The sequence below is a fragment of the Ambystoma mexicanum genome, chromosome 2q (assembly GCF_040938575.1).
Source record: "Ambystoma mexicanum isolate Mex_15411 chromosome 2q, UKY_AmexF1_1, whole genome shotgun sequence".
NCBI lineage: Eukaryota > Metazoa > Chordata > Amphibia > Caudata > Ambystomatidae > Ambystoma > Ambystoma mexicanum.
Window position 1 is genome coordinate 672,211,496 of NC_090924.1, and position 23,688 is coordinate 672,235,183.

At 43.8% G+C, this 23,688-nt stretch overlaps 1 protein-coding gene across 1 annotated transcript in view; it reads right to left on the reverse strand.

The window, feature by feature from the left end:
* Nucleotides 1-8,347: 8,347 nt before the first annotated feature.
* Nucleotides 8,348-23,688, reverse strand: part of LOC138568797 (transmembrane protein 104-like) — a 640,667-nt gene continuing 625,326 nt past the window's right edge. Inside the window, exon 8 of the mRNA XM_069646572.1 lies at nt 8,348-8,360. Within this exon, the coding sequence (XP_069502673.1) occupies nt 8,348-8,360 (13 nt within the window). The remainder of the gene's footprint in view (nt 8,361-23,688) is intronic.

The following is a 23,688-nucleotide window of genomic DNA, read 5'->3' on the forward strand; positions in this document are numbered from 1 at the left end:
AGATGTGCCAATGAGCAGAAGTATGGGAGGTACATTTTTTGCTGTAGAAGTAATGAAAGGGGGAATGTTGTGATGGAAATTAGTCTATCCACCCCACTAGGTGCTCCCAAATAAGGCAAACCCCATATGAGGCAATATAATCTACGAGGGGGGAGCACTATGCATCACCAGATGCCAGACAAAGACCCTGCAGCAAATGGAAGTAGGTGCTTAGCACTAGAAATACCCATTTTCTACACCACATGCTGGCTCTGCTTGAGCCCTGTTCCCACGGAAGTCCATTTCCCTCCCGTCCCTTCAGTGTTGTGAATATTTAGTATCGCCTTTAGGAATGCGCGAGGAGTGTGAGATAGCACCAGGCTTTGCACTGTGTCCATTCATCTGTACTAACCTGCCATCAGGCCTCTAACCCCCACCCAGCCAGGCTGGAGCCAGCCCCACACCACTCACTCGACCCCTGCACCTCTGCATTCCTGATAAACACAAGACCCCCAGGTCCTACCGCCATAAAGTGTCCACCACTGACCTAAAAGCCCACATGACTATTTCTCTCCAGCTGACGCACACGTCTCCTGTAACATGAGGTACCAGGAAGAAGAGTAAATCAAAGATCAATCCCCAAGTGGGAGAGGTGGGGTGCGGGAACTGTGGTATCTATGAAGCCAAATGTATAGGTCAGCAAGACTGTATTTTATTCTCCCCTCTCCCTGGCACCCCTTTCCTGTGGCGCCCAGGTCCAGGTGCCTGCCATAACAAATGTATAGTCCATCTCAGTTGTTTAGTTTAGTCACAAGCATTGTACTTTATGCATGCCCTGACCTTCACCACGAGGATGAGCCCAGCTGGTCCATGTGCACCAAGATCGACGGGAAAGAACTAGCCAATTACCACCTGGCATGGAGCAGGCCCATGTGTAGGGTGGCTCCAATCAGTGGCACCAAATCATCCCTTATGTGAATGACGATTTCTATGTTTATAAACCCATGTTTGCTAATGTAAGACCAGAGAGCTCTCAAGCTGCAGAGTTCTTTGCGGGTACTTGGATTGTGCATGAGTAAACCTTGTTATCCTTGCAAAGCTCTCTCTTGGCTTTTTTCCCTAGCGGGTTGTATGTACTCTACGGTGTGCGTATAGAGGGGTGTGGTCCAATATGACTTCATTGGAGCACAGAGGCATTACCTCCAGAGAGAAAATAATTGCTCCATTTATTTTGAGGCAATACCTCCAGCACATGCATAGAGTTATCCCATTATGGGCCTGCAACCCATAATCAGGCGTGCTGAAAAAGGAGGTCATTTTATTGCTTCTTTTTTTCAGTTACCTTCAAATTTGTAATTAGGACCATAGTCTCATATCACTATGAATTTTGATACTTCTTCTCTTCCACTTAAAATAGGAAAACCAAAGCTTCAATCATCCTCTTTTTGAGTAGCTTCCATTTCTATATTTTTTTTTTTTTTTTACAAAATATGTAAATAGAGTTAGGTTGATGTATCATTGGTTTATCATAAACTGTGGCTACACTGCAAGTCAACACTATAAAACAGATCATAATTTCAGATCTTCAAACCCACATATTCACAAGTTTTATGTTTATCGTGCAGTGCAAATTAAGCTGCAGAACAGTGTGGTCAAATGTGTAAATTGGAGACGGGGCTCATATTCAGGTTTCAACATTTAACCAAAGTGTGTGATCATGTGTAACTCATTTAATCTCATTGTGCCATCCATTCCAAAATTGCTTGTCCCTAGAGACGATTTGGGTATTGGACCACTTTCTTTTTGCTGTACGGGCTGCTTTGTTGTCCCAGTCAGACCCTGCGTTCATGTATGTTTTGTATTTTTGGCAACTGATGGCGGTTTCACAGACGTACACAGAGATTGTACTGCCGGCGACCTGTTTCCTGAGGCCTACATGGTTTGAGGTGTGTGGCGCAAGTATTCATAGTAGGCGCCTAAATTGCCGGGTTAGTTGTTTGCCCCATTTCGTGTTCTGTTCCCAGCGTTACGTATTACGCAGAGAGTAAGGTTGCAAATTCAGTAACGTTTTGGTTAACATTTCTAAAATTCACTACACACGGTGGCATTCAGCAAGCACCACGAACATTAAACCAACGGCTTGTGCCAAACGGCGGCCCTCTGAGGCAGCTTTATAAGTCCACGTTTTAAAATATATCGCCGCTAAATATAAGCGTATTTGGTAAAGTGTCCATTTCCCGTCAGAGAGGAACAGCTGACGAGTGCATTCGAATGCACTGAGGACGTCTCACCCGAGATGAGTTCGCATTGACAGATGTGACAGAGAAGGCTCGTCCCATCTAAAACATTTTATAAATCAGTGCAGCCAGCAAACTGTGTGACTTGAAGCTGCGATGGAACCCGCATGCAGTGAGAAGAATCATTTTGTAATCCATCTGCGAAAGTCTAGGGCAGAAATTTAAAGCAGATTGCTAACGGTGGGATATATGTGACCTTTTCAGGATATCCCATGCCACGAGAAGGCACTGGAAATGAGAATCGAACCCTTTGTGTGGCCTCCTGACATTGCGAAAAGGCTGATGGATATTGTGCTATTAACGTTGCCCGGCGAGAACAAGAATCCAATGATTCCTTTGGTTGCTTATGAAGGAATTTAACAATCATTTTTCTTTATGATTTGTGCCGTTACTGCTTTTGAGGTTCACACAATGCCTCCTCTGGGTATTACTCAGTCAGCGGTACTAAAGGAGCAAAAAAAAACTTTGCTGTACCGCTATTGCCCCCTGCTGGTTGCCATGAAAATAAACGAACTACTTGGCAGCAACACAGGCTTTACTTATAAAGTGATGGAACACGGCATGTTTGGGGGCATAAAAATAGGGGAGCATAACGTGTATATCGTGGCTATACAATTCCATGGCATGGATTGCTATCATGTATTACTCTTTTCGTTTATTTAAATAGCATTAAGAAAACAAAAGTGAAATGAAGAAAGACACAGCTCTCATAAATGTCCACCCTGGGTGATCTCATCCCGTCAGCCCTCTATTGCAAGAACCACGTACTCTTTTCTTACTGAAGAATTTCACAGATGAGAATAGATCCTTATTTCTAAAATTGCAATTTTACGTGGATTAATATTTCTTTATTTCGATCATATTTGGTACAGAGTGAACGTTTTATGTGAGTACGTCCAGGGGTACACTAAGAACCAAAAGATGCCCTGGAAATAATTTTCAAAGTGGCCCCATGTTACACATTTTCAGCAATCATATTTCCTATGGAAAAAAATGGAAATATCACACAAAAGAGTCCTAGGGTGAGGCGGCCCACTGGGAAATATACAGAGTTCCCTATAGGCCAGGCCGCCCCTGATTTCGTCATGCTATGAATGATGCGGTATTCACACTCTGAGTAAATGTTGGGACGCAGGAGATTTTTCTCCCCTACACTCCACCCTCCCCAATTAAAAAAACATTTCCATCTCAAGAGATGAATTAATAAATTATTAAGAACTGGAAAATAACACAAGAAAGGATGAGTATTTCCTATAATGCTGCAAGCAAAGTATACATGGCACACTGGTTTGAAACCTACACAGTTGTTTTTAAATAATTTCTGCAGTGTACAAGTCTAACAAGCATATTTAAAAAGATCCTGTTCAGACTTTCCAGTGGGTAATTCTCTGGACTTTGGTCCTGAGTTCGAATCTCAGTGGCAGCAAAAGAAGATCGAAAACATTAAAACCCCAGACTGGTGCTGTTAAGAATTGAGGGGCGTAGCTGTATTTCTGCCCTCTATATGGTTGGGGTAGAGGCACAAAGCACCCCAGCCAAGGTTCTCTATATGGTAGCTATGGAAGAGCAACCAAGGCTTAAGCTCTGATGCAGGCTGGTTCTAAAGTACAGCCAGCGCGGAGTCCGGTGCAGAGTCCAGTCTGCCTCCAGTCTCTGCTTTGTTACCTGGTGAAAGAGGACGTGTTCAGTACCATCGCTATTTTCATCAATTTGTTCTTTAAAAACCTATTAAGCGCGCGGAGCGTGGCGCAGAGTCCGGTGCAGAGTCCAGTCTGCCTCCAGCCCGCCTCAGCTGCAGAGGCGCAGTGTTCCTAAGGTGCAACTGGTAACTGGTAAGAGCAATGGTGATTGATACCAGGCCTGAAACTCGCCTCAAGACATTACATGCTCGTGGCCACGGGGAATTGTCCATTGTTATTGAGCCCACAGCGTCAGATGTGTCAGCTGTGTTAGCCCCGTCTGCCCTATTCGATTCTTTGGGTACGGGTGCGGTAAACACTCCCTTTCCCCCACATCCACTCCCCCTTCCCCCTCTCTTTCCCCTTCCCTCACCCGCTTCCCCGCCTTCACCGCTAACGCCAGCCAGCCTGCAAACACCTCTGGTGGTCGACGCTGACGTTGCCGAAAGAATGGAAACAATTGTTTCAATAGCATCGGCCGTAGCGTCGTCTGCAGGCAAGAGTGCCCCCGGTTTTGGTAACTCTGAACCGGGAAATGATGTGAGTTTAAGATCTGAGCATGCAGCGCTGACTGTGGCGCTGACTGCAAATCTACTTTCAAAATCTGCAAATGTCATTACTGTCGAAGCAGAACTTAATATGTTGCCGCCCCCAATCGACAAGAACACTGCTAACATTGCAATGAAAGCAATTCGATTATGTGATGCAAACGCAGTGGTGGAAATTGACACCGCTTCCTTTCAGTCACCATTTGATGTTACAGATACTGGACTTTTGGCATCAAAATTACCCAGTGGAGTGGAAGAACAGACACATTTTATTTTTGTTCCTCCTTTAACTGCTTGTTGCAATAACTCCACTCTGATTGATGAAAGTAACAATTTGCATCTTTTTGGAGGATCGGTAAAACTAACATCGCTGCGAGATGGGTGTCTTTCCAACACCTTGTAGGTTGCTAGACCCACGTGCAAAATCTAGATTGTAATGTTAATGTTGGATCTCTAACCAAGGATGTAACTAATTCTGACCAGGCAGCCACGATTGCCTTACAAGCTTCGGCAGCATAAACTTCACGAATCTTAACAACTGATGAAGAACCAAACGGTGTGCTACATAGTAGCGATCAGCCAATTCCTATGTCGACTTCTTTAAATGCTGCTCCTGACAACATGGCCTCCAAAGCCATGTTGGACTCTTTTGATGTCGGTGTAGCATGGCCTGCTACAAGTCGACTACTACAGCGTCTCCACCCGACAAATATCTCCAAAAAAACTCTTGGATTAGATCTGGCTTGCCGGGAAGCGCGGCTGACAGAACGACTTACCGCTGATTATCAGCTTGTAAAAGACAGGTTTCTCCAGTGCCTCACCAAGCTTAAGCACTGTAAAATCTAAATCACCTTTAAACCTTGAAAAAGGAGAACATCTGTTACAGCGACTAAGCAGTGACTCGTTCAAATCTCGGACTAGTACTCCACATCAAAAAGGTGCGCAATGCCAGTCAAATATGGTCAATACATTGACCGAAAACTTAAATAAAAAAATTACAAATGAGTCAAACTTAAATTCTTGCGACAATTCTAACTCTAAATTCGCTCAACTTTCAACAACAAATGAAAGTCGCCTAAATGAAGGAAAAGAAACCCCTACAGAGGAGGCAGAGATGGAAATTGCCAATAAAACAAACTTATCAGTGGCAGAAGGGATCCAGATCCATAACAACGTACTGGCAGCAACATCATTAGCCCTGATACCGTTCATTAAGTTGTATGCAATTTTAAGTGAAACATTGAAAGATCAAAGTGCACTGTTGCATAATCTTCTGAGCAAAATATCATCACTTGAAGAAACTAATGCTCATTTACCTGTAAGAGGCTAACGTGAAGCTGAGTTGTCATTTCAATGGCAAAATCAGCTAGGCGACCTCGCAATGAGAGCCAACACCAACAAAACAGACTTAATGGAAGCCATCCTTGAAACACTGAAATGGATTCGGCATTCAGAGCAAGTGAGATCGGTGTTTGGCGATCATGAGCAAGAAGTGAGAAAACTTCTGCATTCAGTGAGTAGAAGCTCAAACACGAGGAAAAACTTAGTGGAGACTTGTATAAAAAATAAAATCAAGAAAAATACCATCCTTGATAAGAATGAAGGAGCTTGCCAAATGATTGAGCCAATTGGTGTGTCAATGGCTTTATTTGACCCAAAGGCCGTAACAATTCCAAAGGAGACCTCTGAGGAGCTACAACTGTCAGAAATTCAATCTCTGACCTTCGGTCTACCAACAAATAACAATGTACCAGATGCAGCCCCTTTGAAAGAAAAATTGAATAGTTTTGATGCACCTTCCTTGAAAGAAAAATGTAACACCTATGGAATTTTTACGAGGTTCTGCAAAAACTCTTGAACCAAATAAAAGGGCAACAACAGGTGAAAAGATCACAAAAAAATCAACCAAGAAAAAGAATTCGCCCAAGAACAAATCTAATGTGAGTAAAAGCAGACTGAAAACTAAGCAATTTGTCAGAAATCTCTCGACTCCACAAAAGCTTGGTCTTTTTTCTCGATGTCCACAGAATTCTCAGTCTGGTAGATGCGGAAACGTGCCACCAGTTGAGCCACCATTAAACGCCATTGTTAATCCAACTGTGGCTGAAAAAACTAATCGAAATAAAAGAAGACGACTAGATTCAGATTCCAGTTCCGACAGTCGTGATCTAAGTGTCACGGATCTGTGTGATCTATCTACATATTCAGTTGAGTCGGACAAAGTGACTTCTCTTTCCCCGGATCAAGATACATCACGGCCTTCAGCTACAAATACCCGACCTACAACTAAGAAAATCCAGCCCCCAATTAAAGTAAAAGATGGTTTAAACAATGATGTAGCAAACTGTCTGGTTCCAAGCGGTTCCTTTGGGAAAAACATAAGCCAGAAACAGAAAATTGACAGGGCTGTTGACCAAAAAACAAGAGAGATCTCGACAAAGCTAAACCCGAAGGTGACGTCTGCACAATGGCACAATCAAAATCTAACTAAAGAAAAAGAGTTGCCAATCCCGAAGCAGAAGAAAGATCAAACAGACTGGAAGTTCCGGCTTCAGAATATTTTTCCAGATGAGAACGAGGTGAATTTAAATCACAGAAACGTGATGTGCCGTCTACACAATTTTCCCTCGTTAAGAACGATAAACTCTAACGATATAGCAATCGTTGAATATATCTCGGAAGACTCACTCGACAAGGTATACTTACACATCAACTCACAAGCCATCGAGAATACACTAATTATGGCCAAAGCTGAACTGCTGTCATATAGCTTCGATTTAAAATTAGAAGCCAAAATAACAAAAGAAACAGTCGATGAGAGAGTGTCAGATGACACTGAATTCACACACGAGCAAAGACGTGAAGCTCTAAGGAAACAATTTAATATAAAAGGAGTGGCAAGTGGAAGAAATCCACAACCTTCCGCTCAAAATCCTCTCTCAAAATTTGACCTAAATTACCATCCTCGAAGAGCCTAACTATCGCAAATCAGTCGGGAGGCTGAAAATGTGTTGATATCATGGAACACCAGAGGCTTTCGACATTTGTTCCAGAACTCTGAAATTTCCATGACAAACAACTTTGCAGTGTGCCTTCAGGAGACGTGGTTGCGGGAAGCGCCACTTAGAGATGGCTACTCTATGCTACTGAACCCAGCCGGAAAAAACAATTCGGTCGACCCTATTCTGGTCTGTTGACTATGATAAATAACGCAAAAGGCTGGGAGATTATGCAGTCTTTTTCACCAAACCTCTTTGTTCAAGGAACAGTGCTACAGAGTAAAAATGGCCTTGGGGAACAAATTAAACATTTGCTAATACTTAATACGTATTGGAATACAGCAATGATCTCCTCTACTCGTTTCATACCATCTATAACAAAACTGATCGATGCCAGTATGGAAATCTACATAGATTTAAATGTGATTCTGTGCGGCGATTGGAATTTTAGTTGGTTTGACGATCTTAAGAATTTAATAAAGCCTAACCATCAAAATACTGTGTCATGTAGAGGCTATCAATTTCAAACAGCAATGACAGCCAGAAACTGTTGGATGCTCAATGGTCAAACAAAGGGAGATATTCCCCCAAATTATACATAGCACCGTGACCACTGTAAGAAAATAATTGATTACATCTGGACCTCAAATTCACTGGGAAATGAGATTGTCTGCATGAGGAGTTTGGATTCAGCTCACAGTGACCACAATCCGCTAGAATTAACCTGGACAGCGCCATCAAATACATCTGATGTAAAATTCAGTCAGCCTTTGGAAATACATCAAAGAGGCAATAGACTCAAAATGAATATTCGTCAAATTAATATTCTGATGAAAAATATGTCTTCAGATGTAGTCCCTGTAAAAGACAAATGAAATTATACATCACTGCTGTTGCAATTCCGAACAAAGTCCAACCTTTCAAATAGTTGCATCTATGTAAAGAAATATGAATTCAGTACGCTGGTATCTCAAAAAAAAAAAAACAATTGCAGAAAGATCTCAGAAAATTGAAAAAAGGATCAGATCCAAATAAGACCGTTCTAATGAAACATCGTAAAATGAGATACCGAAATTAGCTGAAGAGTTTTGGAATCATAAGAGACCAAGAGCGTGATGAGCGAATTCTAAAGATGATCATAGGCCATCAGACAAAAGATCTTTGGAATATAATAAATAACAAGTCTGTATTCCAGAACGCAAAGTTTCATAATGGCATATCAAAAGTGAGTTGGCAAAAACATTTTGATAAGGTCTTCAATACTAACGATCCAAATAAGACCGTTCTAATGAAACATCGTAAAATGAAATACCGAAATTAGCTGAAGAGTTTTCGAATCATAAGAGACCAAGAGCGTGATGAGCGAATTCTAAAGATGATCATAGGCCATCAGACAAAAGATCTTTGGAATATAATAAATAACAAGTCTGTATTCCAGAATGCAAAGTTTCATAATGGCATATCAAAAGTGAGTTGGCAAAAACATTTTGATAAGGTCTTCAATACTAACGAAATCGAACAAAGTGATGAAACTCCCTTATTGGTAAATTCTTCGGACGTAATTGAGTCTAAAGATGATATCACAACAGCAATTAAACATCTTAAAAACTCACGAGCCGCTGGACCTGATGGCCTCACAAATGTGATGTTAAAAACAAATAACGAACATTGGGCAGCATTTATTGAACACTTGTTTCAACTGATAGCAACCACTCAGTTGCTCCCACAATCATGGAACTCTGCCATCATAGTTCCCATTTTCAAGAAGGGCATTCGGGACGATCCAGCAAACTACCGTCCCATTGCCCTTCTTGACATTATGGGTAAGATTTTACACCTTTTCTGCAGCAAAAACTTGTGAAGTGGGCATTGGTTTCAGGTCGTTTTGATGTACGCCAGACCGGATTCACCAAAGGTGTGGGCACGGAAGGAAATGAACCTGATAATACTCAACTTAAAATTGGAAGTGCTTAAACAGGGGAAAAACCTGTTTGTTGCGTTCATTGATATGAAGCGTTTGACACTCTCAATCGGCACAAATTATGGGCTAAATTGAAGAAATGGTCTTGTCCTCTGTATCTACTAAAGCGAATAATGGCACTACATAACAAAACCTCCATCAGAGTGTTGATAAATGAAGCTGGTGATCTCACTGAGGAAATAATGACAAACAAGAGTCAAACAGGGGTGCCCCTTGGCTGCCCTTCTTTTAAAACTCTTCATATCCGACATCGCAGAAGCATTTCAACAAGTTCGTTGTTTCCCCCAAAAAATAAATGGTCAGCCCATCAGTTGGACCATTTATGCCGATGATATCGTTCTAGTGGATTCAACTCCAATCGGTCTTCAAAGACTTTTATTAGCGCTATTAGAAAGATATCTCAATGACAACGCTTTGGAAATTAATGCAGAAAAGACCAAGATCATGGCAATTGGGGGATCATCGAAGAAAATAATCAAAACATTCAGATGAAAACTTACTGACTCACAAATCATGCTTGTTCCAGTGGTGCGATACCTAGGCATCCAGTTCAGTACCTCAATTAGAGAATACGAATGGATGAACGACCTGAAACAACGAATGGTAACATTCACATTTCAAGGGGCAAAGTTACATGCAGAATACAGTAAATTTACATTGAAACCAGTTGTAACTTTCTATACTCAAAAAGTGATCCTGTCAATCACATTTGGTGCCGAGGCTGGCTGGAAACTAAGTCACAAATTCTGGTCTTCTCTTGAGGGGTTATTTTGGAGACAAATTTTAAAACTGCCTACGAATGTCTCAATGATCTCCATAAGACATGAGCTTGGGATTGAATCCATGTATAATATAGTTGTATGGAAATCCTTGGCTGTGCTACGGAAGATGTCTTTGGAAGATTCGGGTCCCGCATACCATATCTTATCATCTGTTATATCAAACCAACATCACGGCATCTTATTGATATGGGCAACCAGATTAAAATTGATACTTGACTATGCAGACATAAAATGGGAAACACTCCTATTAACGCCACAAATTGCAAATTGGATTCAAAATTGAGAAAAAATGAATCTATTGAAATCATCAATTGACTTGGGATTTGCAGTAAATAGCTTAGATCAGCTACCTAAATACCTTCAAAAATTTCCATCAAGAAAACATTGTAACCAATTCCTAAGATTTCGGCTGAATATATACAGAACAAAAGAGATCCTATGGTTCAGACGTGATGCAAACATCATTGACAATCATTACAGGTTTTGTGGAAATTCAATCGAATAATTGAAACACCTGATTACAGAATGTCAAAAATTAACGCTGTCTAGATCTCATTATCTTGGGAAATTTGCTCCTGCACATGGCGATATCGCTAAATGGTGGTTTTGGGTGCTGTCTGGCACAAGTGTGACTCTTACATGTGCTGTGAGTGATTTCTTAGCGAATAACTTGAACAAAGTTATTTCTGCTCCATTCAATGTGATCGGTTGACTGAAATGTAATCTATTTATCAGATCAATTTAATTTGCTTGCCCTTTTTCTTGTGATTATCTGTAAAGAGTTGATCATTTGGAATTTTACAATTGTTACAAATAAAATTAAAAAATAAATAAATAAATAAAGTACAGCCAGTCCCCAACCCCCCACAAAGGAATGCCCACACGCTATGTTAGGTGATAACAGCTTCTTTACATAAAATAAGGTTCAGTTAAATATATACATATACATAATAACACTTTGTACTTTGGTTACACTATTCAAATACATAATGACAATATGATATATACTATATGTGGTACCAAACAATGCTCAGATTCATAAGAAATACACCAACCGCTGACAGTCTTTAAAAAGCATGTGAATTGCTAAGTAATGGGTAACTGCAAAGATTAAGGAGGAAAGACAGATTAGTTTCAGAATATAGGCAGTATACTCTAGACTCAAATAGTGATAGTGTGTGAGGATCCCCCCCCCTGAGCAACCTGTAAAGGGAACGTTAGGGTGTACCTTATCTTGTCTATTACAGCTCAATCCATAAATGTTCAATAATGTTCTGCTTTACTCCCACAGGTTCCACTACCCCCCAAAGTACCGCAGATGCTGCAGGAGAACAGGATCCAAGACAAAACTGGGACCACTGGATGATTCCTGAGGTTAGAAGATGCTCTTCCTCGTCACAGTACCTTTGGTGCCTTGGCAAGCGAAGTGGTGGAGTTTCTTGGCTTTGTTCAATGGGAACCCTTGAGGATGGACCCCATTAGCAAGGGGAGTAACTGAAATACCGAGGCCAAGAGAAAAGGAGGAACCAGACAATGTCGGAAAGGCAGCACTTTCGGTCTTCACAGTGGTCTCCGTTGGTGGGTCGTTACTCCAGCTGTGGATGTCCCACAAAGGTGAAACTTGCTGTGCACTGTGCGAAGGCCTGGCTGAAACAGGGGATGCCTTTCAGTGATGATGGGTGCAGTGGCAGAAGTATGTGTCGGGTTTCAGGATTTTGCGATTGACTGTCTTTTGGTTCTTTGGTGCTGCGGCCGCAGCAAGAATCTCCGTAGGGTTTCTGGTGACCTGTACTCGACCACTGTACTGTACTACAGACCCTCACCAAGGATTGACCCTTGGGGACATCTTCAGTTTTTGGTAACAGAAAAACCACCAGAGGACTTTCCTCTGCACACAGCGAACTGGGATCTTCTTCGGCAGGAAACAGTGGTCAGCTGTCATGTCATGGATGTCCCTTGAAAGATTCTTTGATCGGATGGAACTTTTGCAGCTACAGGTGTCAAGCAGCACTCTGCCAGGGTACCCCCTTTTTCTGGGGGATACATATAAATCTGGCTTTCAGCGGTCACAAACACTCCTCCGGACCCTGGGTGACACAAATGTACTTCTTCGCATCAAGATGTCCAAGCACTTCTCTTCTGGACTCATGAAGACCCTTTCTCTGGATGGCAGGCACACAGGGCTGGCTTCCGGGGTACTTCTGATGAAAAGTAGAAGGTGCACAATGGTCCCTCGTAGCTCGGAAAGAGGTTGCCTATCCAGGTCCTCTCTTGATTCCGTCCTTAGCTCAGCTCAGCAATCTTTGTATTCCATGAAGAAATACAGCTGCAGACTCCTTCCTCTGACTGGACCCAGGGTCTAAGCTTCAGGTTTCAGCTTCAGAACAAATTGGTGAATTAGATGTCAATAGTTATATATATATTTGTTCCCCAATCACTCAGGCTCAGCTAGGCTTAGTTGGCCAATCATACACAAGTGCATTCATGCAGGCGGGCAGCCACTCTGGCTCACAGGCATTCACCCAAACCAGACACCCATAACACAGAATGTGGATTGGAGTAAGCACCCAGCTTTTCAGAGCACTACACTGCATTCACTCCAGTTTCAGTCAGGGCTGGCCCATGCATTGTGTCACACAACCAAAACCAGATACCCACAACACAGAATGTGAGTTGACATCGTACTCCATTCATACAGGTCACACCCCAAGGGTGTACCCACAACACACAGTCCCAGGGACGGCTCCAGTCAGTCTGACAGGAGGCAGCCCCAGAGCCATTTATGGTGTTTCCACCCAAGAGCCAGTCAGGGAGAAAGCGACAGAGCCAGGGTGTCCCAGGACTTTGGGAATCAAGGTGTAAAGGCAATAGAAACCAAGAGGCTACAGTGGCCATCTTGCCTCTGTCCAGGAATCCATTGATTCCTATGGCAGGGTATGGTGTCCCAAAATGGAACACACTGGCATGTAGCTGCCACCAGCCCATACCCTGCTCTGTGGGCAACACAGGAGCCCATAAATAAACACAAGGAATATAAGTGTGTACCCCACCAATGGGTGCCATAAGAGTATCCCATGGGTGTTGTTCACCAAAAGGAGAACATGAAGAGCTGCACTGCCACGAGTCCAGGCTGGCCCTCAGTGGCAGAAAACATATAGAAAACACACACAGAGAAGTGGGAGGACAAGATCTAGGAGGCCCTGTCCCTCCAAAAGGCATTTCCAGCATCACAAGTGCAAATGACTCCCAGATCAGGGAAAATCCAGCCCAATGAACAGTGCTGGGTAGAAACACATACTTCTGGTGGAGAGGCTTGACAGGTCGAATTTGGCTTATTGAGAATCATTATGAGTTGGGCGGTGCAAGTAAAATGTGGTGGTAATACCATTACCGCTGCATTACAGCACTGCCCTGGGACCATCCATGATGGACTTTCTTCGAGTGCTCCTCAGGTCATCAGGATTCAAGGAGGGGACATAGGAAGGCAAGCAAGCCAGAATAATGAGAACCAGCTATGAACTCTACACCTTTGTTTTCAGGGGATGACAAGGATGTGAATCCTCTCCCAGTGGATGTAGATCCCTTGCTTGATCCTGTAGTTGGACCTTCAGGTTTACAGGATTCGGTGGGGAATACCATGTTCTGCCCCAAGTCCATTACACATCCTACCTCCAGTGAATGTGGACCCTTTCCCACTTTGGGGACATAAGCCAGCACATTTTCTCACAATAATAACAAAGTTACTCACCATAGTGACTATCTTACTCCTAGTCCTAATCCATAGTCCCCTTTCCTCCATACTTGTGCGACATTCTACTTCGGGACGGGACCGGAGCACTTTTGTCAAAAAGCAGCAAACATTTTATTTTTGTCCTTCTTTTATATTAACGCAGGGCCACCGCACATGGCCATAACCCCGCCCTCCTGAGCCCCGCCAGCGCATCGCCCTTCAGTCCTTTTCTATCGCCAGGTCTGAGACTATGTAAGCAACAATAGAAGATACTTTTTAGAGGGGACGGCGGGCGTATGGAGGAAAGGGGACTACGGTGAGTAACTTTGTTATGCTCCTAAAGCCCATCCCCTTTCTTCCATACTTGTGGGAGATTCCCAAGCACAGGTAGTACGGATGGATGGAAAATCCCTTCACTGAAATAAGTTTTTGACGACAGCCTGGCCAAATTGGGCATCAGCCCTGGAGCTCAGGTCTAAGCAGTAATGCTTGCAGAAAGCCAATGGGGAGGCCCACGTAGCCACCTTGGCGATGGACTGCCAAGGAACATACTTTTGAAAGGCAACAGCAGCCGCTTTGCCACAGAATGGATGTGCATGGATGCCCTTTGGTGGTTGAAGGCCTTGTATAGTACAGGCCTCTGAAATACATGAGGCAATCCAGTGGGAAATGGATGCTTTTGAAGCAAGTTTCCCTTTAGGGTCATAGAATGTAACAAAGAGTTGTGAAGAGCTCCTGAGTTCACTCGTTCTATCGGGGTAAAACTTCAGGGCTCGCCTGACATCCAAATTGTGTAGAAATCTCCCAGCATCAGATGCCGGGTTCGAGAAGAAGACTGGTAAGGGTATAGATTGGTTGAAATGAAAGTCAGTAACCACCTTCGGAAGGAAGGAAGAAAGGATGAGTGCGAAGTACAACTTTATCCTTGTAGAAAGTGAGGAATGGATGTACCACAGAAAGCGCTTGTAGTTTGCTTACTCTCCTTGCAGATGTTATTGCTTTCAGAAAAGCAACCTTCCAGGAAAGGTACTTAAGATCATCAGTAGTGGCCATGGGTTCAAACGGCTTATGGCATAAAGCGGTGTGGACCACATTTAAATCCCACTTGAGATGAGGAGTCTGCACCGGCAGGAAAAGATTAAGAAGTCCGCAAAATGCCCTTTGATGACTGGATTAGTCAATGAAAAGGAACAGCTGTCCGTGGACAGGTAGGCCGCAATGGCGGATAAATAAGTCCTGCAAGACAGAACATGAATGCCAGAAGTTGCCAGGTGAGACACAAAGGATTGAACGGTGTCGACCGTAGCATGCCTGAGATGGAGATGTTTAGCTAAGCACTAGTGGCAAAAGCGGAGCTATTTGCTCCTATATTGGGCCCTCGTAGAAGGTTGCAGGCTGCTTGGATAATGCGCATATTGTCTTTGAACAGATTGAACTGCGCTAAAGATCTGAACTCAGACAACAGGCCGCCAAGCTGAACAATTAAGGGGAGGGGTGCCACAGCTGGTGATCGCTCTGGTGAAGAACGTCAGGTATCAGCAGCAATCTGATCGGAAGAAGAATCGGCAGATGCTGTAGTTCCGAAAACCAGAATATGGCTGGCCACCAAGAAGCTATGAACAGGAGAGTGCAGTTTGATGTAGCCCTGAGCTTGCAGAGTGACCGGTGAATCAGTGGCAATGGAGGGAAGGTGTAAGCATTCATGTTGTCCCACGGAATCCCGAGGGCGTCTCCCAAGGAGGACGCTCCAAGCCCGTCCCTGGATGCATAAAGAGGAAGTTTCCTGTTTGTAGAAGTTGCAAAGAGGTCCGCCTCTGGAGTGCCCCATTGATGGAGTTGGAGAGGATACCTCTGTTCATTTCTCAATCATAACTGGCTGACGACTGAGTGAATCTGAAGTCACATTGATGTGACCCGGGATGTGTACAGACAGCCTGGAGCCAGACCTTGTGCTGGATGGCCCAGTCCCGAATTTGTATGGCAAGATCCACAAGGAGAAGTGACTTGGTGCCGCCCTGCTTGTTGATGTAAAATATCGCCACAGAATCGCCTGTGCGAATACGGACTACCCTGTTGTTGATAGACAGCTGAAAAGCTTTGAGCGCCAGGAACACAGCCAGAAGTTGCAGGTAATTGATATGAAACTGCCTGTCCTGAGGTGTCCACAGTTCGAAAACCTCAAAGTAACGCAGCGTTGATCCCCACTCCAGGAGGGAGGAGTCTGTAGTAAGTGTCACTTGTGGGCAGGGCTCCTGGAAAGAGGCCCTCACTGAAAGTTTGTTGGTCGAGGACCACCATTGTGTCAAGCATGATGGAACTGGAATTATCTTGGAATCCGGGTCTGATGCCTGAGACCAGCAGCTCCGGAGAGCTAGCTGAGTGTGCCTCATCTTCAGACGAGCAAGAGGTGGAGGTAGAGCTAGTACGCAAGAGGCCATGAAACCCAGAAGTCTTTGGAACCACCGGGCTGTCATGTGCGAGGACTGGAGGAAGAGCTGACACATGGTAGATAGATCTGCAATCCTGTCTGCTGTTAGGAACACCTTGATACTGACTGTGTTCCAACAGAAACTAAGGAAAATCCAGTCTTGGGACGATTTCCGCTAATTCACTGACAGCCCAAGATGGAACAGGTGCTGAAGGAGAGACTTAAGATTGGTCAAGGCCGTCTATTGCATGGAACTGCGCAGGAGCCAATAATCTAAGTATGGATATGCATGAATCCCCTGCAATCTGAGGAAAGCTGCGATGACCGACATCATCTTTGTAAAGACAGGCAGCGCCGAGCTGAGACCAAAAGGGGGTACACGAAACTAGAAGTGTCCGCTCCCACTGAGAACTCCAGATATTTTCGATGCGGGCTCCAAATCAGAATGAGCATGTATGCATCCTGGAGGTCTACCACACTGAGCCAGTCGCACTTCTGGAGAGAGGACTTTATCAGGTAAGGCATGATCATCTTGAATTTCTCTTGTGGAAGAGCAAGATTGAACTGGGAAAGATCGAGGATAGTGCGCAGGCCAGCCTGGTTGGGTTTGGGCACTGTGAACAGACAGGAGTAGTAGCCCTCCCCTTGCTCCCTGAGGGGAAAAGACTCCACCACTCTGAGGTCTAGATGTTTCTGTACCTCAGCTCTGAGGGAGGGCGACCCAATCTGCTGGAAGGGAGGGTTGAAGGGTGAGGTAGGGGGGGGCAAGCGGAAGCCCGCCTGAGTGATTGACAAAACCCATCAGTCTTCAGTGATGGTCTGCCACGCCTCCAGGTGAGACAAAATTTGTCCTCCCACTGGAGTCTCGTGTGACCGACTAAAATATAATTTGGATGATTTGTTGGCAGGGAGACTACCGGTCCCTGGAGAGGAGGCTGATGGCTGAGAGAAAAAACAGCCACGTCAGATCGGCATGCACGGTGAGCCTGAAAACCCCTGAATTCAGAGAAGGACCGAGTTTGGGACCCTGACCTCTGTGTATAAGGAGCCTTAGCTGGAGTTTTCGCCAGGACTGATAAAGACTTGGCTGTTAAAGTGCTTGCCTTAGTCTTCGTGAGTTCCTCATCTGCGGAGGAATGGAACAATTCCTTGCCATCAAAAGGAAGGTCTGCCAGGATAAACTCAGTGTTAGCCTGACGAGGTTGGATCGCCGAATAGGAAATTACTTTCTTGCCAATGGCGTCAAGAAGCTTGTCCTCCTTAGAGAGGATTGGGCTGCTACAGTGGCGGAGGTAGAGGCCTGCTTGGATTGGAGGGTGGCTGCTGCCACCACTGTCAACGATGGAAGCCGAAAAAGATATGTCCTCTGAGGTATGAAGCTTGGATCGAGCGTCAATCCTCTTATTGAGATGCTGCCCGGAATGAGGTTTTTCCCAGACCTCGCAGGCCTCAGCCAAGACGTCCTTCTGGAGGAACAGGCCGGTGCGCTCTTGAGGCGATAGAGTACAGGCTCCAGAAAGCACCCCCTCCTGCGGAGCAGCGGCCTCAGGTACTGGAATGGCAAGCAGGGCCATCATGTCCAGCACCCGGTCTAATAGAGCGGGTGGCTCATCACTGTCCTGGTCCACCTGGTCCTCATCCAGAGAAGCGGGAGCAGAAGGCTGATCCGCTGCACATGGCGCCTCAGGGCTTAAAGTGTTGCTTGGCAGAGCACCCAACGTCTTTTCTATTGGGTAAAGCGGAGGCAGGGGAGGAAGTGGTGGAGGAGTTCCTGCAGGAAGAGGTAGAGTAGGTAGAACCACCAGGGCCTGCATAGGATCTGTCGAAGCAGGAGGCGGTACAGGAGGTCAAGGATACATTTCCCTAATCAGATACTTAAAGTACGCCTTCATGGGATCAGAATGCATGAGCGTCTGAAATTTCCCAAAAAACGCATCCTCGGACGAAGGTCTAGGTGCTGGAGTGGGCAGAAGCTGCTCGGAAGGGGCATACTCCTATGAATGCAATGAAGATGGTTGCCAGGAAGGACCTCCGCAGAGGTTGGGCCACCATTTTGTCGACACCTGAGGTGAACTACGTCACAGGAGAAAGTGAGGCAATGGTCTGCTCAGGGGAGTCAGGAGTCTTATGTGACATTTTAGTCTTGAAACAAGGACCCTCGGTGGAGCCGGTACTGGCAGATCTATGGTGTTTACTGGACACCTTAGGGACTGCCCCAGAATTAGCCTCCAGTGAAGGAACCTCGGCAGAGCCGGTACTCAAAGGCCTGTGGTGCGTGACCGCCTTTGCCCCCTCGACAGAGCTGGTACCACCACACCCCTGAACGTGGGAAGGTTGAGGGATGTACCTCACCGTCAGGACCCTCGAAGAGGATTCCTCAATTCTGCCGGCACTGGATTTAGCCCCAGGAAGGGGAACCTCTGGATGGAACCCGGTATGTTTATCTCCCTCAAGAGGGGCCTCGAGCCGAGGCTCGTGTGGGAAGCTCCAGAAACGGAGACCTCAGGGAAAACCCTGGTACCCAGAGCTACAGAAGAACTGGGCTTAACTTTAGCTCCCAAACGGGGAACCTCGGAAGAATGTCTGGTTTTGGCAGGCCCACTGTGGGGACCCTCAGAGGAAGCTCTGGTCCGCCTATTAGGCCCCTTGCGGGACACCTCAGAGATACCCCTGGTAGAAGAGCTACTTGAGCCCCTCCTGGTCCTGAAAGACCCCAGGAAGGAGTCCCCGGGCCGGGGGGCCCTAAAAAGGAAAGAACTCACTGGGTGTTTCTTTTTTTCATCGATGAAGAGCTGCAAATGTGGTGGAGGAACGCATTGAAACAACTCCTCCCACCGGACAAGATGATGCTGGAGTGCCCGGACGGAAAGGGAGTCACAATATAAGCACAGTCCCAACGGTGTTCCAGGCATAGGCACTCCAGGCAAAGAGAGTGGGGCTCTGCCCTCGCGAAATGGCGTTCGCAGGATGAACAGGACATGAATCCCAGACACTCTGGCAAAGACGAAGGACATGATGACCGTGGAACCGGAACAGGAAGGAAGGACAAAGGGAATAAAAGAAAAAAATCCTGTATATGCCAGTGTGTCTGGCCCGACTGCGCAGATTAAAGGACTGAACAGCGATGCGCGGGGCGTAGCTCAGGAGGGCAGGGTTATGGCCATGTGCAGTGGCCCAGCGTTAAAATAAAAGAAGGACAAAAATAAAAATGTTATGCTTTTTGACAAAAATGCTCCTGTCCCATCCCGAAGGACGGAATGTTCCACAAGTATGGAGGAAAGGGGATGAGATGTAGGATTATTTGGATCCGTCAGCTGGTATTAAGATGAAGGCAGAGTGCCCTAGCCCCTCTCTCCCTGGGAAGTTCTCATCCACCCAATCTATAGAGCACAATAATGCAGTATCTTTTAAGAGGTATAACAGGGTCATTACAAAAGACAGACAGTGCTTAAAACTATGTGTCCCTTGGGTTAGATTCTTGCCCTTGTGGAGGAGATGACGTTCACAGGGCATGCTTTAGACCCAGAAGAAATGATTAGCTGTGATCAATGGGATTTGGGATTTCTGGGACACTCTACGGCCTCTACCTAGCATGAAATGGGCAAGAGCACTCTGATCAATATCAGCCCTAAAGTAGGGGCCTTCGCAAAGACCAAAGATCAGGGAAAATGTAGGCCCTAACCTGTTTGGAGTTAAGGTGGTACATCAGTACTTTCACCACTTTACATTGAGCTCAGTCCTCCCAGATGAGCACCTGTCTAACTCTCTCTCAAGATCGTCCTACGCACAGAAGGATTCAACAATTTTCAGATTCATTGCCCTTGTTCAGTGATTGGTCATATAATGATATTACTATGCACATTCTTTCAGCTAAAACAGGGATGATTATGTGATGGGTTTCCTTTAGGAGGTTGGCATATGTTTGGGCATTGGACATATTAGGTCATTTATTGTACTCTGAAGGTTTTTTCTGCATCCGTAGTAGGGCTAAAATTAGTGGTAAGATCACTGACTTCCACTACTTTCATAACTTTCCTCGCCTTTGTTGTGAGATGCCTCTGTACTTGCAAGTATTGTACTGCAGTTTTTCTTGTCCGTTCATAGATCTTTTGATCCTGTTTCTCCTCCCACCTTGGCAGGTTGGATCCGTTGTATTATGTTGCAAACTGGCATTGATGTTTCCTTGCTTGGGGTTTCTAGAGTGTTCATGGCCACCAAATCCTTTTGGTCTAGTGCCAGGCTGGAGGGCATTCTTGGGTCGGCAGATTGGTCTAATGAACATAGTTTTCACAACTGCTATTATAAACCTGTGATGCATGTTTCAAGCAAGGTTTTTGATCAACTTTGAACTTGCATAATACAAAGTCTCTAGCCATGCCATAGTATGTTGATTATTCATAGTAATGTACGACAGAGAGTCAGGATTCTATGAATTACAAACAGGCAAATATTATCTGAACCATAATTTCTGCCCCCTGGCATTGCATCTGTTCTTCCAGCTGTGGTAGGTTTCAACAATACCCAGACATGTTTGTGAAGTGTTTCTTCAAAGAGAGGCAAAATTGTGGTTTTAGAGCATCTTTTCCAACAAGGGGAAGTGGTTCTTGCAATAAAGATTGATACAGAACGAAGTGAAAGAGGATTGGACTAGAAAGTGTGATTACCAGGGGGTTGGGGGGCAGGGGGTATGAGGTGGTGGTATTGCCTGTGCTGTAGTTCTGTTATTTCACTTTTCGTACTACTTTTGAAATCACTGAAAAGTGAAATGCATATGACTTGCCTCAGTGACACTAACAGAAACATGACTCTCCATTGTAAATTATTAGGTATAACCAACATATTCGCATTTTAAAGCTGCCACCTCTGTGTGAAAATGACTGACAATTTCCATCCGAAAATACTTTTTTAGGTTTTACAAATTATGTTAACAATTGCATCTAGAATCTTTTTTATTATGTGCTTTATTCATTTTCATTGAAACCTTTGCACCAAACAAACAGATATCCAGCAACAGAACATCAATTAAATAAAATTCATTAGTAAATAAAATTATCATAAAAACACATTTCATCATAAATACATATGTACATGACCGGGAGTCTATTAGAGAATCCATGTTTTGGTCTTGTTGTATTAACTCCCAAAGCGTCAATGTATTAATTTCTATGTTTACTGTCTGGTTCAAAATTGAAAACCTCCTGAGTATTTCAATCTTAGACCAATTGACAGTTCTAGTATCTGTAAAATCAATGCAGAAAGTCCCACTAATTCCTGGGCACTAGGTCAGCTCAGGATAGAAATATGGATTTAAGCTTCGTTTATAAGATTACTTTAATAAATGTAGTTCTGGTGAAGCAATGTTAGATGTGAGATGTGCTAACCTTGTAGGCATACTGTACTTTGATGAATGCTAAAAATAACATCCAGAGAAGTGGAAAAGATGTTATCATTTTGTTTTAGTGTTGCAAGCATTTTTTCCATGACTGCATTTGATGACACTTTAACTAGGAAGTATGTAGGAATGAGATGTCTTTTAATTGTATAAGTATCTACTTTTTTCTTCTAATTTATATTGTAATCATGTGTAAAATGTATTTATAAACTGTATCACATTATGAATAAATTAAATAAAATATATAAAACTATCATTTAACACACAAGTAATGAAAGGACAATTACAATTCAGCCCAAAAAGCAAAATTTGACAGCATACAGTGTGCAAATTATGCTGAAAGTGCATAGTGCTTGCCTAGAAAACATATAAAGTGCATATTTCTATGAAAGAGTTCTTTTTGTTTCTTGCCATATTTATCACAATGTTACTAATTCAATTGCAGATAAAAATCTGAGGAGAGCAAGAGACAGTCTGAACTCCCAACCAGTTGATACTCGTTGCCTGTCTCTAGGGGTCTGTCAACAATGAAAGAAGTGCTTGTGGACTACAGTCAGTTGCTCTGGCTGTTATTGCTTCAGACAGATCCCACATATTATCAGATATATCATTGTTATTTAGACTCATTATCTCCAATAAACTCGTATCTGCAATATTGTCTGAAACATCCTTGTTGCCCACCTTAACTTTATCTTTGTTGAATTATTTTTTATTATTGGTTTTATTTTAAACCTTTAACAATGTTATCTTATTTCATTTCCATATATGTTGCCAATTCCTTAAAAACAAGTTGTCACTACATCACATTTAAAATAAGATAGTTAAAAATCCAATATTTGTTTCAACGTTGCACAGACAAAGGACATTATCCAGTACCCCTCCACGGCCAGTTGCATCCCTTCTTTATCCCTCCACCATTCCATATATTTCTCAAGGATCTCAAAATCCTATCCAGGATTTACCTAGTTCTTACATTTTATCATTATCGTCATTTCATTTCGATATCAAAAACGTTATTGGTGAATTTTACTAATGCAAAGATAAGTGATGGATTTTCTCCCCATATTAATTTGTTCCACGAGTCCTTTGCCGACAATGACGCCACTCTCTTTATAAATCTTCCCAAGTGTAGAGTTCTCTGGGCCGTCAAACCACTACAATAAACTATTATGTGCTTCGGGGTCTCTATAAAGTCTTTTTGAACACAGAATCTACAAGACATTTCAGATTTCTCAATTTGCCTTCCAGCTCCCAGCATCTCCTTAGTTAGGTAGCGGTTTAGGCATATTCTCATAAATTGATCTATATGCTTTCTACACAAAACTGTTAACATGTATTTCTGGATTGATCTCAGGGCTCTACATTTTCCATTATAGTCCCTCATTGGTCTATTCGAGTTCCTTTTGTCTTGGGTTAATATCCAGTCATCTCAATACAATAAAGCTTTTACTCCCATTGAATTGACAATTAGGTCTTCTAATGTCACATTCAGATTTGTTAGACATTTAGCACATCTCCTTCCAATAGTCCAAAGGCCACATTAGGCATTTATCTGGAAGCGATTCTAGAATGTTCAAAGGCGGAGAGGAATTGGCGATGAGGGATTTTCAGAATAGAGTTATCGACTTCCAGAGGCTTATTGAATAAAGTGATTGTAGCCCTAGTTCAAATCTAATCAGAGCCATGGGAAGCCCCTTTGGAAGTCGCAAAACCTTCTTCCAGAAAATTCCCTCTAAAGTTTCGCAAATTTGCCAAGGGAGATTTAGTCCAAACTCTGCTACGTATTACAAGATCAGAATTACTTTAATGGCATTAAAGGTCAAAATGGGAACCATTGAGAATCTCCCATATTTGTTATGCAGTGCCAGATGCT